The 14,686-nt window shown below is 49.3% G+C and overlaps 2 protein-coding genes across 3 annotated transcripts in view; one reads left to right on the plus strand and one right to left on the minus strand.

Moving 5' to 3' along the window:
* Window positions 1–1,101, plus strand: part of PARP12 (poly(ADP-ribose) polymerase family member 12) — a 45,946-nt gene extending 44,845 nt beyond the window's left edge. For both annotated transcript variants that reach the window (XM_036863407.1, XM_036863406.1), the window contains one exon: window positions 21–1,101. In XM_036863407.1, the coding sequence (XP_036719302.1) occupies window positions 21–346 (326 nt within the window). In that variant the 3' untranslated portion in view covers window positions 347–1,101. The remainder of the gene's footprint in view (window positions 1–20) is intronic.
* Window positions 1,102–2,966: 1,865 nt separating this feature from the next.
* Window positions 2,967–14,686, minus strand: part of TBXAS1 (thromboxane A synthase 1) — a 148,843-nt gene continuing 137,123 nt past the window's right edge. The window contains exons 10-13 of the mRNA XM_036864550.1: window positions 12,832–12,923; window positions 7,619–7,756; window positions 5,578–5,740; window positions 2,967–3,204 (exon numbers count right to left, since the gene is read on the minus strand). Of these exons, the coding sequence (XP_036720445.1) occupies window positions 3,130–3,204; window positions 5,578–5,740; window positions 7,619–7,756; window positions 12,832–12,923 (468 nt within the window). The 3' untranslated portion in view covers window positions 2,967–3,129. The remainder of the gene's footprint in view (window positions 3,205–5,577; window positions 5,741–7,618; window positions 7,757–12,831; window positions 12,924–14,686) is intronic.

Below are 14,686 nucleotides of genomic sequence, written 5' to 3' on the forward strand. Positions count from 1 at the left end.
CAGCCCTGGTGTCCTTGCAGGGAGCTACTTTGCCCGGGACGCCGCATATTCCCACCACTACAGCAAAACTGACACCAAGTCCTACACGATGTTCCTGGCTCGGGTGCTGGTGGGCGAATTCGTCCGAGGCAACGCCAACTTCGTCCGCCCCCCGGCCAAGGAGGGCCAGGGCAACGTCTTGTACGACAGCTGCGTGAACCACGTGTCTGACCCCTCCATCTTCGTGGTCTTCGAGAAGCACCAGGCCTACCCGGAGTACGTCATCCAGTACACCGACTCCCCCAGGCCCACTGCCGCCGCCACCAGCCTGCTCTCCTTGGCGTCCTTCTTCAGTGCTCGGCCGTGAGCACCCCGATGGTTTTATGCCTTTCTGGTTGATCTTACTTGAAATAGCTATTAGGGAAAGTTGGGGGTTTTTTGAACAAAAAACTTTTAATGAACTGTTCATTTAACATTGACTTCTTGATGAAGTTACATTCTTAATCTCTGGCTGATAATATTTTCACTTTTAAGTCACTTTTGGACTAGCCAGTAGTGATTGTAGGTGAACCCATTATTGCTTTTTACTCAGGTGTTAAAGTTTTATGTTTTACTCTCTGTTGACTTTGCTGCAGATTGGCACCAGGCACAGAGTTTCCAGACACTATTTTATCAATTGGTTTTAATTTTCAAGAGTTTCTGTCTCTTCAGTGGTTTGTTTTTTCAGGGTCTTGGTGGCACCTGGTTTTGTTTTTGTCCGAATGACACAGCAGCCATTGGTGCCGGAAATCCTGGGTTGTGGGCCTGCTGAGGCACAGTCATCTTGTCCATTGCTGTGTCTCTAATCTAGGCGGCTCTTCTGCTGCTTCTGCTGGGCTTCCAGCCTTGAAATTGGCCCATACATCACGTTGTTAGGACCATGGCTACTGTGTGGTGTCACTGAGTCCCTGTCGGTCTCCCTTAGTCCTGGCAGCAGTCACCGTCACCCAGGAAGTGCACTCACCCTGGCAGGTGCCTCTGCACCGAGCACCCTGTGAATAAGGGTTTTATGTCCCCATGAGATCTGAATACCTGTGCTGCAGTGTCACAGCAGAGCCTGGGAATAAAAGAATATTTATCTGACGTGGGTGATGGCTGCAGCTCATTCTTCAGTGTCTGTTTATTGAGCGCCTGCTGTGTACAGGCACTTTTCTGGGGGTCGGTATATAACAGAGCCCCCGTTACTGGCCTCGAGGAGGCTGTGTGTGGATTTATCATGCAGCCAATGAAGCTGAAGGTTCACGGCTCCTCATTTGCTGGGACCCCTTCCACAGCCCGAGGAGGGACCCCTGCTATATGGTTTCGTGATCATACGTTTTGGTTAAATTTGCAAGTTACATATTTGTTTTTTTTCTTTCCCTCAACTCGGTTTTCAAGCCCCACAAAACCCAGATCCACTACTGTGCACTGTGTTGTGGACACGGAGCAGGTGGCGTGTTCTTGTGTCCTCCACACACAGTGGTTGGTAGGGGTCTCTGCTGGGCGGCGGAGGGGCCGGCAGGATGGCTCCACCTCGTGAGGCCGTCTGCCTCCTCCTGGATGGCTGGTCCCATTGGCCTAAGGTTCAGTCCTCAGCAAGGTGTCCTCTCCTCACCTGTACCCTTCCTTCCCATTCCCCAGCCTCCTGCTACGGTGTGTCCAGTCTCCACATGATGCCTCTGCCTGTAGTTCTCAGATCCAAGGCTGCTGGGAGCTGAGTAGTGGGAGGCAGCAGGAGTGGTCCATCTGGGAGTGTGGGTGAGGAGAGTGGCAAGGGGAACCTGGGCGGGAGATGATCAAATGCTCCAGAGAAGTCGGGTGAACTGTGAAGACTGCCGAGGGCTCTGCACTTTGCTGACTTTTGAGAAAGCACATTGGCAAATACCTGGACTGGACATTCGAGAAAGGGATGGGGGTGCATGTAGCTCAGTTGTGGGTGGGAGCATGGGGCAACAGTTCCTGTGGGCACCGGAGGGGGTGGGCATTGTGATGGGAAGAAGTCAAAAAGACCTCTCAGAATGTGCATGCAAAGAGGTAGTAGGATCCAGAGCAAACGTGTGTGTGTGTGTGTGTGTGTGTGTGTGTGTGTGTGTGATTGACAGCAGAGTCATGAGGCTGGCCTCTCTTATATTCTGAGAGGGGAGTCTCCAGGGGAGCGCTCTGGGGAAGCATGGCGTGCTGCACGCAGGGAGAACAGACAGCGGAAGCAGCGCTCGCAGCAGTGGGTATGGGAGGCCTCTTCTCCCAGCTCTCCTGCAACAGCCTGCACTTTGTACAGGTGCTCAGCCTGGGTACCCCAGCCTTGCTCGCAGGTTCCTGCTCTGTTATTTATACGACATCAGCCCCTTAACGCTGTTCGGATGTTAAGTAGAGGAAGGCGCTGTGACCTGGGTCAGCCTTACAGGTGAGGAAACAGAGGCACAGAGGTGGAAAGAGCAGCAGCCGTGATCACGGGCTGCTGGTGGCAGAGCTGGGATTCAGTTTGCAAGTTCTTTGTTGCATTTGAACTTCTCAGCAACACAATAATTATTTTTACTAAAATTCACCTCTGTATTTTGATTATTTGATCAAAATTAAGATAGGATGTTCTTTAAAAGAAAAAGTACGCTTCAGCCTCTGTCACTTTTCTGCACATTAAACTTATAAAGTTAGTAGTACCCTACCTAGGAAAATCGAGGCATAATAAAGCATTCGAACCACCTTTGAAGTTGAGCTTCTGATGAATGTTATTCTCTAAGTTAAATGAACCAGATGCTGAAAAGGCCCCCGAGCTGGGGCCGTCAGGACCACTCACCTGAGCATCCACGTGTCCCCTGCCCTATCGATTCCTTCCATCCTGAGGCCAGAACTTCTTTAAAAACCCCAAGTTCTCAATCATTTTGTCAAAACTACATTTTCACTCATTTATCAGCAATCCTTGATTGAGAGAGGTGGATCCGTTGCTCAAACATGATTGGCAAAGTCAAAACTAAGTGCGACAAACATTTATTAAGCATTTAGGAAATGTTACGTAAATGGCCTCTTTTATACTCATATGCCAGGCGTGCTTTCAGTTGCTTCGGTGATGTTTTTCCAAAAATCTGAATTTCCAAATGAGGGTTTTCTTTGAATTAGGGGCTGGTCATGACTTTGTCAGCGGGAGACAATCCTGATGTAGATGCCATTTTTTGGACCTAGGGCAGATTTGGATTCTAGCTGCAGCGGTATCTAAAATAGAGGAAATTAAGATATTTGTCAGAGTTAATCCTATCGACCGAAAACTTCCTCAGAACGGGGCCTGAAGCAGGGTTGTGGGAATTCGGCTGAGGGCCGACAGGCTGGGAGTGAGCAAAGCAGCTTCCCCAGGGGGACCTTGAGAAGCAGCAGAGCTGTGTCTCGGGCCGGGTGTTGGACGGGGGCTCACCGCCTTTCCCGTGTTAATAAAATACCGCAGGGGAGGGGTCCCACATTTATCCTTCTAATAAGCCTGCCTAAGGTGGGAGCAGCTCACTTTGCAAATGAAGAAATGGAGGTGCAGAGAGGTTCAAGCGACCTGCCCAAGGGCACATGACTGGAAAGTGGTGAGCAAAGCCTCAGACCTTCCTCATCTCCCCTCATCTCTCACCCTGGGGCCCAGCCAGTAACTGAGTAGACCTCCACTCCCCAGGGGCTTGGGGGCAGCTCCCTGCTGAAGGCCCGCTGCCATTCAGAAGGCTTTCCTTATGTCCAGCTTAGGCAGATCAATGGAGGCCTGGAGACTTGGAAGAGAAGCCACAGAATTACTGAAGAAGCAGGGCGTCCTCTTGAGCTGCGTGTAAAAGGACTGTTCAGTGGCTACCATGAAACCTTTAAAGGAAAGAAGGGTCACGAGGCCCTAGTGCTGGGGCCGGGTGGGCTTTCAGATGTCTTTGAGAGTTCAGATGGGAGACCAGTTATATGCTCAAAAAACAAGATGATCTAGACCTGCCCTATCTCGTATGGTAACCACTAGTACATGTGGCTGCTGGATGCTTGAAGTGGGGTTAATGCAAATGAGGGGCAGAATTTTTTATTTGATTTGATTTATTATTAACATAAGTAGCCGCACTTGGCTAGTGGCTACAGTATCAGACAGTTATAGGCACACTTGAAACACCATTGGGCTTCAAAAAAAAGCAGAGGTCTGTTGTGGCTGGCAAAGTCAGGGAGGGCTTCCTGGAGGAACTGGCACCTGGGGTGGGGCTAGGAATAGGAGATGCCCTGTGAGCAGGGCTTCTCAGGGGCCACTTGGGGATTTGAGGGAACACCAAAGGACTTGGAGGATGGGATTAGACTGGGGGTGGGGAAGGGGGAGGGATGGCATTCCAGAAGGAGCAACAGACTGAGCAGGCAGGGCGGAGGGGGTGGGAGGCTCTTGGAGTGGGAAGTTGGGGTGGGGAAGGCGAAGTGAGCTCGGAGTTCTCCCTGGACCCAGCAGGCTTGGGACTCGGCTGGTTCTTGAGCTGGGGGGTGCCAGGCATAAGCAGTGTTCTGCGACATTGGTCTGGCTGCTGTATTGTATGTCAAGATCAAGGGTAAGTGAGACAAACCCCCAGAGAAAGTCCTGCACCCATGGAATGCCTAAGGCAGGCAGGGGCCTGCTCTCCTCTGGTCCTTCATCTTGATTTGGCTCTCTGCTCCCAATCTGCCCCTCCCTCCCTCCAGCCTTAACCGTCAGACCTTTATGGACATCGTCACATCCAGTTCCTCAGCCTTTTGTATTTCAGCCCAGCTCATTATTGCTCCCCAGCCAGCAGCTCCCCCAGTCTCCCTGTTCGTCAGCGGCGATGCCACTCTCTGAATCTAGAAGTTGTTACCATCTGTCATCGTGTCCTTATTATCTGTCTCCGTACGCCCTCCTCTCCAGGTCTGCGGCGTGCTGAGGGTCGTGAATAGGCACGGAGGAGAGCACTGTTCGGGTTGTGTGGGGAGCAGCTGATTCAGTGCAGAGAGGCTGCTCCGTGCAGAGGAAAGAGGGAGGGCTTGAGAGTGAGCGAGATCTGGATTGAACCTCAGTTTCTTCACTCTCCGGCGATTCATTCCTTTGTTCATCAGTGTTTGTTGAATGACTGAGTGGGCACCTGCCACATGCCTGGCCTGAAGCTGGGTGCTGGAGCCTCCACCAATGAATAGGACAGTCTTTTGGTCCCTGATCTCCAGGAGTCTGCAGTCCAACTATGTGACGTCAGGCAAGTTACCTAACCTCTCTGAGCTTTATTTTAGCTCCTCATCTGAAGAACGGGAATCATATAGTTTACTCTGCAGGGTTACTGGGTTCTCTTTGCTGAAGACGGAAGAGCTACAGCATGGTGAGGCCCACCCAGCCTTGCTGTACAGAGGACGAGAATGATAATAACACAGACTTGGGTTATGTGCCGGGAGCTTACTTATCTGAGCACTTACGATTGACTCAATCAAGAAGAGGGAGGAGGTGTGACTGTTATGGTCCCCCTTTTACAGATTAAGGAACTGAGACCCAGAGAGCGTAAGGAACTCGCCCCAGCTCAGGCAGGGCCAGGAAGCCACCGCAGGCAGCAGGGACCTGGGGCGGGCACCCCTCGCGCCCGGAGCAGCAGAGCTCACCTGAGTCTCGGGACAGGCTTCGAACCGGAACTTGCGCAGGACATGGAGCAGCGTCAGCTTGACCTCCAAGAGCCCCAGTCTCACCCCGAGGCAGCTCCGGGGACCTGCCCCGAACGGCAGGTACGTGAAGGGCCGCTGGCGCCGCCGGGCCTCGGCCGTGAACCTACGGGGCAGCACGGTCAGGGTTGGCCCGGGTCACCACCTCCCTTCCTGGGGCTTCAGCCACTGGCTCTGACCGAGGGACCCCGTCATTGAGGCCACGCTCCTGCCACGTGAGGCCTAAACCCCACCTCGGTCTACAGGATCCTGTTTTTTTCCTGGACCGGTCAGTCCCTAAGGCTTTGGAGCTGGTGGCCACTCATCCATGTGCTTCAGTCCGGCTCCCCTCCTCCTGTCCTGCAAAGCCCTAAAGGCACCGCTGAATTAATAGAATCACCTGGAATGTGAGCATTGCCCTCACTGCCTCTCCTGATGAATTCACTGTGTTGTTAATGAGCTTGCAGGCTCACTAGCATCCAGGATAAAAGTCTCAAAGAAACCACAGCTCTTGCTTCACCCATGGCTCCAACTTCCCCAGTGGCCAGAGGGTGACACTGGCCGGCCGGCATCCGCTTCCTGAGCAGAGTCCCTGGGCACCAGACCCCTCTGGAGGCCACGTCCTGCCAGTTTGTCTCTTGATGCCATGCCGGGCAGCTGTCTCCCTGCCCACACTCGCCTTTCTGGTTTAAGCACTGAAACTTGAACCACTGGGGGTGGCAGTATTTGACCCACTGGAAGCTCTTCTTCAGAATGAATTGCCGTATCTGCTACCAAATGACAGCATTTGCCACGTGTGTTCTGTGACAACGCTACGTGACAACCACTATTTTGTAATAGCCTGCTCACTTATTACTACCTCTGGACTATGGGCCCAAGAAGCCCTTGACCCACCTTTTCAACATCATATTAATGCACTTTTTGCTTTCAAAGGTGATGCTGTAAGCCTTGCAGCTGCTGTTTATGTTTCTTGATATTTACCATAATTCCAGGAGCTGCTGGGCAGCAGAATGTTATTTATCTGGGTCCCACTGCCCCTGGTTTCCCAGGGACCAGGTTGTAGAGTTGGGGCCGCATTAACAGGAAGCTGGAGCCACTAACAGTGGGAACAGAGCTGCAGGCTGGCTATTCCCCCCATTTGCCAGGAGGGGGTGTAGATGCCTGCTCAGACACTTTAAATTGGGAGTCTAGAGATGAAATCTAGACAATGGACCAAATCCATGCTGGGGACAGGAGGGAGGATCCAGGTCTGCCATGTTAGGGTAGCTGGATCTCATGAATTCCTGGAGAAATTGTTGATGCTCTTGTATTGGAACAGGCATTAAGTTTCAAAAAAGGAAACAACATTCTGCTACTTCTTAATGCACTCCTGAAATGTGTCCTTGTTTCTTGGAACAAATAGTGGACACCCATTTGAAATTGCCTTGTTGGGCTTTCCTGGTGGCGCGGTGGTTAAGAATCCGCCTGCCAATGCAGGGGACACGGGTTCGAGCCCTGGTCCGGGAAGATCCCACATGCCGCAGAGCAACAAAGCCCGTGCGCCACAACTACTGAGCCTGCGCTCTAGAGCCCGCGAGCCACAACTACTGAAGCCCGCGCGCCTGGAGCCCGTGCTCCGCAACAAGAGAAGCCACCGCAATGAGAAAGCCTTTGCACCGCCCCGAAGAGTAGCCCCTGCTCGCCACAACTAGAGAAAGCCTGCGCACAGCAACGAAGACCCAATGCAGCCAAAAATAAATATAAATAAAATAAATTTATTAAAAAAAAGAAATTGTCTTGTTACTTGTATGCAGTGCTGTGGAAGTGCTAAATCTCTGGATTATGTTTTGGGCTTTTAAAAATGGTACAATTATTTCCTTTAGAAATTATGCCTAAAAAACATCTCTCTGACTGCCATGACTTTTGACTTTTGGGGGACTTTACTAAATCTGTGTCTCCTGGCAGGCGCCTCCAATCCCCCCACACTCACGTCCCCCAGGGCCTGTTTGAAGGGCACAGTACTCACCTCTCAGGGTCGAAGGTCTCAGGGCGCGGCCAGTGCTCGGGGTCATGGTGCAGGGCGCCCACGGCCATCTCCAGCACGGCACCCGCGGGGATGCGCTGCCCCAGCACCTCACAGTCCTGTGCTGCCTCCCGTGTGAACCTGCGGGGACACATGGGTCACCCCCGCCTTGAGGCAGAGCAGAGATGGGGGAGCTCCAGGGCGGCCATGCTGGGGCAAAGGTCTGCAGTGTGGGATGAGGCTGGGGGACAGGAGGTCCCGCCGTCTTCCCGGGGCGACCGGGATAGTGACCCACCCCCCATCCCACCCCTTCTTGGGCCATCAACCCTATGCTGCTCTGGAACCTGCAGTCTCTAGGTTCCTCCATCCCTTCCTTCAGCCACCCATCAAGACTGAAGAGCCCATTTTATGCTTGGTGTTGTGCACAGGTGCCTTGGAAGTGGAGGCTTTGCAGGGTTATTCCCCCGGCCACCTCTCCTTCTTCTTCCCATTCCCACTGGGACCTCTTTCCCCACACACACCCCCTCGCTTTACCTACAGGAGATTTGGGTTTGAAAATCTGTTCCCCTTCATTGTCTGTGTCGCTATGGAGAACTTCTACTAGACAGGAAAACATCTTGGTCAGATTGTTTATTTTACCAACTGGCAATGTTTTAATCCCATTTATGTTTTATATTAAAAGGCTAGACTACATATGTTTGCATATGAAGTTTATGGAAGAATACCTAAACTTCTACCATCACCTCCTCTAAGGGATGGGGCTGGGGTGGAGGATGGCAGGGTACCAGGGATGCCAGTTTTTTCTTTGGATCCTTCTGTATTTCTTAGGTTTGTTTTTTTTTTAAAGTAGAAGCATATCATTTTGGTAATATAAATCATTATTTTAAAAATCAAAAACAATCTAGGATGGCTTTTACTTCAGGTTGCAGGACTCGGCTTCCCTAGATATCTCAGAGGAGGTACAGTTATTACACTAATTACTGTTATACCCTGTTCCTGCTTATAAAAGAAATTAAGAGGACCAGCAGCTCCTTGCAGCGTTCATCACTCTATTATGAGCCTTTAGTATATCAGCAACATGAAAGGCCAGGGCTGTGAGACCCCCATTCAGATCCGAAGCTACTAATGCAATTATTATGTGCTTGGGGCTAGTCACAAAACACTCTTGCTCAGATCAGAGCGGGCAGGGGGCTCTGATGTGTGCATCCTCAGCTCTGAGCAATCAAATAAGGATATACTCTGACTTCCTTCTTTTTCATCTTTACCAGAAATAGCTTGGACCTGGATGCAAGACCCCCTAAAAGCCGGAAAATGGGGGCTCGCCTTCCGTAAGTGGTTGGGCCTCCTATCTGGCTAGACTGCATACAAAGCCAGAAAAATCTGCTGAATTATACTGCATGGATTCCTGGATTGACATTAATAACACTTCAGTGAGAATTGTTATGTTTTCCACAAAAGGCCATGTTGAATTTTTTATGGATAAAGGTGTCAGTCAAGTTTGTCAGTGTTTGGGAAAAGCCAAGCATTTTTCTAAGATTAAAATAATAAAGTGGGGACTTCCCTGGTGGCACAGTGGTTAAGACTCCGTGCTCCCAATGCAGGGGACCCAGGTTCGAACCCTGGTCAGGGAACCAGATCCCACATGCATGCCGCAACTAAGAGTTTGCATGCCACAGCTAAGGAGCCCGCCTGCCGCAACTAAGACCCGGTGCAACCAAATAAATAAATAAATAAATAAATAAATAATTTTAAAAATTAATAAAGTAATGGGACTTCCCTGGTGGTCTATGGTTAAGACTTTGCCTTCCAGTGCAGGGGGTGCGGGTTCGATCCCCGGTCGGGGAGCTAAGATCACACATGCCTCGTGGCCAAAAAACCAAAACATAAAACGGAAGCAGTATTATAACAAATTCACTAAAGACTTTAAAAATGGTCCACATCAAAAAAAAAATCTTTAAAAAAATAAAATAATAAAGTAAAATAAAAAATAAAATTCTCACTGTCCCTCTGTTCACCCCCAAATCCTATGCCCAGGGCCAAAGCGAATTGGCCTCTTGTCTGGGTGAGAATAATGATGACTTGCCTCTCTCACTTCTGTTGTTCGATAACAGAAGTCAACAGAGTGATATGATTAAAAACACCAGTGGAGTAGGTATGGGGAAGGGAGAGCGTGGCTTGCCCGAGATTGGAGCCAGATGGGGTCAGGCCATTCAACTCTAAGCTCTGTGCTTCTTGCTCCTTACTTCATACCTTACACGGCACACTGCCTGCAGGGGTACCGCGTTTCTACATCTACTGTCCCACTGATTCTCCCAACACTGCTGGGGTAGGCAGAGCAGGTGTTGTGTGCCCTCTGAACACACAGGAAACAGAAGCCTAGAACAGTCTGGAACTTAACCCAAGATCACACAGTAAACTAAGGGCAGGAACGAGACTGTCTTGACTTTCTGTCTAGACTCGCTCTGTCATTATGGAGCACTGGCTCTATATTTTTATTGGGAATTTTAACGAACTCATCCAGATACTCTGGTTTCTGTCCTGTTCCGTCCTGTCCTGCCCTCCAGATACTCTCAGATCACGAGCATCCTGGTTCCCCAGAGCAATGCCTTCACTGACTTCCTTTTACACTTTGCTGTTTATAAAGGGTCAGAAGGAGAATTGACTGCAGAATTTTGGTGTTGAAGAGACTGCTGACTTTGTCTCTCAACATGTCATCTATACAAGGTCTCATGTGATGAATTCTTGATTGAGTTTAGATCCAGGAGATGATGTGTCTTTGATCAATTTATACACTTTCCTCCTACTAGAGAACATGACTGTTCAACTCAGCTGGTTTCCCTCTCTGCCAGGAGTCTCAGCCACTAAGCCTGACCCCAGTTATTGCTATCTCTGGGGTCCTGTAAAGGATTCTTTCCTTTAAACAGCCTTTGTTCTGTTTTATCACTGAATGTCTTATTTTGAATTTCACGTGTATAGCAGCTGCCCACAGTTCCCTTGGAAGGAAGCTGGTATAAATCATTCAAAAACAAGGATTGGATGACAGTTTGCTCTGAGGCTCCTAAAGAAGTCGGGGAAGGCCTGTGGAATCAGGTCTTAATGCTGGCGTCAGGAGAGCAATGAGGCGGGCCCTGGCATTTCTTGTCTGCTCCCAGACCAGGAGACTGAAACCATGTGTGCTTGAGGATGATGTGATTTGACTCACATCCCAGGAATTCTCTAATTGGCTCTGGGTCTGAACATTTTGGACAATATCTACAACCACACTCTCTATGATATTTTCGGTTTGGAATATAATTTTGAGATACCTACAAATCATCCACATTTTCTCTTTTTAAAATGGCAAAAGTTATCTCCATATGGTTTATGTGGTACATTACTTCATAGAGATGCAGAGTGGAATTTATGATATACAGTTAAATGCTTCGTGTTGCTTCTGTTTCTAGAACCTGAAATCTGGCAATGTTTCACTCTCTAAGGGCCTGGGGACCTAAGTGAAGACCCTGTGCTCCATGGGATGCCTCTGAAACCAAGGGTAATCATCAGTTAGACCCATTAAAGTTGCCTTCATTGATCAAGCTCGCTTTAATTGTTGCTACAGAAAAAGCTGCATGTCCTGCAAGCGTCACGTAGCTTAAACAAGAAGATGTTTGCCCAAGTTGTTTTTCAGGAGCTTGGAGTCAGCTGTGTCTAGTTGGAGCTTGAGCCAGTCAAGACTGATTAAGACCCCCGACCCTCCAACTGGGCATGCGCGAGTGTTCGCTTGGTGACCTCTTGACGTCAGAGCGCCCAAAACTCCATCCTCGGAACACGATAACGCAGACGTTTTCTGAACTTGGGTCCCGTGGAGAAGCCTGTAGCTTAGCTGCACCTGCGCAGAACTACGATTGCCTCACCTTTTTCTTATCTCCAATCATTACCTTTTCCCATGCTCCCAGGGCCCACCACGCCGCAGCTTTATCCCATAAATACCCCGAGCTCCTTGCCATTGGGGAGGTAGATTTGAGATTTGTTCTCCTGTCCCCACGCTTGGCTGCCTTGTGAATGTATCTCTTCTCTGCTGACAACCTCAGCATCTCAGCACTTGGCTTGCTGTGCATGGGGCGAACGAGCCTGGTTCGGTAACATCTTGTTTTGGGGGAATTTGAAAGAAGCAGAAGACCTGGTTCCTGCTCTCAAGGCACTTACAGGTTGGTGTGACTGGATGACTGCACACTGGTGAAATGTTGCAGAGCAGCTGAGAATTATCCAAAAATATAATATGAAGTAGAGTTAGCGTGCAAAGTGCTGGGGGAGGAGAGGCAGGGAACGGGTGAGGCTGGCCAGGTTTCCTGGAGTGGTGAGTCTTGGATCGGAGCTCTGAGGATGGGACGAGTGTGGAGTGCTGGAGAATAAGAAGGAGCGTCCCAGGCCTTGGAAGTTCCTCCTGGAACATCAGCTCCAAGGGCTGGCATTTTATCTGTTTTGGCTGATTTCCCAGTGCAGGGCACAGAGCAGATGCTCAGTAAATAGTTGGTGAATGAGTGAATGAACAGACCAGGGGAACAGCAAAAGCCATCTAAGGGCTAGGAGGTCAAAGAGATCGGCTTGGGCTGGGGAGGAAGGTCATGTTAAGAAAAGACCAATGACCCTTTTTTTTTTTTTTAAACAAATACTGTATGCTAACACAATTTTTTTAAAATTAATTAATTAATTTATTTTTGGCTGTGTTGGGTCTTCATTTCTGTGCGAGGGCTTTCTCTAGTTGTGGCAAGCGGGGGCCACTCTTCATCGCGGTGCGCGGGCCTCTCACTATCGCGGCCTCTCTTGTTGCGGAGCACAGGCTCCAGACGCGCAGGCTCAGTAGTTGTGGCTCACGGGCCTAGTTGCTCTGCGGCATGTGGGATCTTCCCAGACCAGGGCTCGAACCCGTGTCCCCTGCATTAGCAGGCAGATTCTCAACCACTGCGCCACCAGGGAAGCCCCCCAATGACACTTTGAAAACATGGTTAACATATAGGAATATAGGCCGGACATTTATTGCTATGGTGACCCTATGTCAGGCATGGCGTCCAGTGCCCCAGGGGATTAAAAAACCCAAGTTTCAGACCTCGACCTCCAGGAGCTTGGGTCCAACATTCTTCATAACCCAGGTGGTGACAGACTGAGGACTAACAAGGACTCCAAACAGTGATGCTGAAGGGGTCCTGGGGTGCAGGGGCCCTGGGGTAGAGGCTTACCTGAAAGCCGGTGGGTACATCCTCAAGGTCTCTGCAATCACCATGTCCAGGTAGGGCAGGCCTTTCTGGAGGCTGCAGTACTCAGGGGCCGGCTGATGGAAGGGTGGTGACAAAGAACGCTGAGTTAGACCGAGTCGCACAGTGTTCTGTCTTTTCCACTAACTTTAGAGTCCCAGCTCCAATGTTTGCAAAGACTTAAATGGAAACCCACGAGATGAAAAGTGATACTACGCAAATTGCATTAGATTAGCACTCTACAGAATATTCTGCATGTTCTGTTGTGCTTGTTTCACAGTGCTGTCCATCACTGAAGGTGAGCAGGCCAGGCCTGGGACTGCGGGGCCTTTGAGTGTCAGAGAAGTTTGTAATAAAGCAATGGCAGCAGCTGCACTGCTAGCATTTATTGAGAGCTGAAGATCTGGCAGGCTACTTATTGTACACACTCCCTTATGAGGAAAGAAATTTTTACATACTGAGATATAGGAAAGCCAATCTGGCTTATATGTGAGTTAACTTGAATTTTATGCTAACTAAAATAGCCTGTTTGTGGCTTACCAAACATACATTGTACATCTGCTTTAATTATTAAAGGACAGGGCACATTGACCAGAAGTAAAGAATGTCCATGTTAAAAATAGAGATTAAATGCCTCTCTTCCTGGGACGCCAATGCTTGTACTTCTTCAATGATAAGTCTCCCTTCCCAGGTGCCAAGGCCATGTTGATTTGCTGTGTACGTGCTGGTCTGTTTTTTGGTTTTTTTTTTTTAACCTTGAAGAAATGTAACCCTGACCCGTTTAATGTTCCTTGTTCTGACAAGATATAAAACTGGGCTGAAAATCCTGCTTCTCCAGAACAGTTTCTCAGAGTAATCTGGGAAGTGGGCTTCCAGGCTAGTTCTCAGTTTGGCTCAAATAAAACTCTTTTCTGTTCTTATTATTGATTGTTTATTGATTATTTTCTTTTTTTTTAATTTACATTTTTTGGCTGTGCCACATGGCATGCGGGATCTTAGTTCCCTGACCAGGGATCAAACCCGCACCCCCTGTAGTGGAAGCGTGGAGTCTTAACCACTGGACCACCGGGAATGGCCCTGTTTATTGATTATTTTTGTTGACACTTAATGCTCCAGCAAACCAATGGAACAGCTGTTCTCCCATCTCTTAGATGATGAAACTGAGGCTCAGAGAGGTTGTCACATGGTAGTAATGGGCACATCATAAAGTTAAAAGACCAATAGTAAAATAGCAACAACAACAACAAAAAAAATCGCCACATCTAGAAAGGATCAATGGTAACAAAAACCCAAAGAGCTACAATAAATCAGTAAGAAAAGAAACTCATCAGAAAAGTGGTCAAAGGAAATAAGGAGGCAAAAGACAGAACAAATATGAGTTGCCATGATGAAAAATACAAATTAAAACCATGAGATTTGGTTTTCACTCATCAGATTGTAAACAGCTGGTAAATGTTGATTCCATGCTAGGGAGGAAGGTGTGGAGAAGCACAACTGCAGCACCCCGTGTCGGGGAACCCTAGCATCCCCTCGACGACTTCCACTGGGGTGACCCTGTCACTCTCTGGCCCTCAGCCCGTGGCCCGAGGAGCAGGTGATGGTGAATTGGCGAGAGGCTGAGAAGCTGGATGTGGGCTCCCATGTGAGTGGGATGAGTTAGGGTGGGGTCATAGAAGTTTATTAGCTGCTCTGCTAGTTTCCCCAAGGAAGGATTTCCCCCAGATCCTCCTGTCCTCTCTCCCCACTCCCAGCAGAGCTTGAGTGAAGTTACCTGCCTCATAGGTGACAGCCTCAGCTTTCTAAATCAGTTGATGCTAATCAAAGAGGAGTCTTCAGTTTG

This window comes from Balaenoptera musculus, chromosome 9, assembly GCF_009873245.2.
Source record: "Balaenoptera musculus isolate JJ_BM4_2016_0621 chromosome 9, mBalMus1.pri.v3, whole genome shotgun sequence".
Taxonomy (NCBI): domain Eukaryota; kingdom Metazoa; phylum Chordata; class Mammalia; order Artiodactyla; family Balaenopteridae; genus Balaenoptera; species Balaenoptera musculus.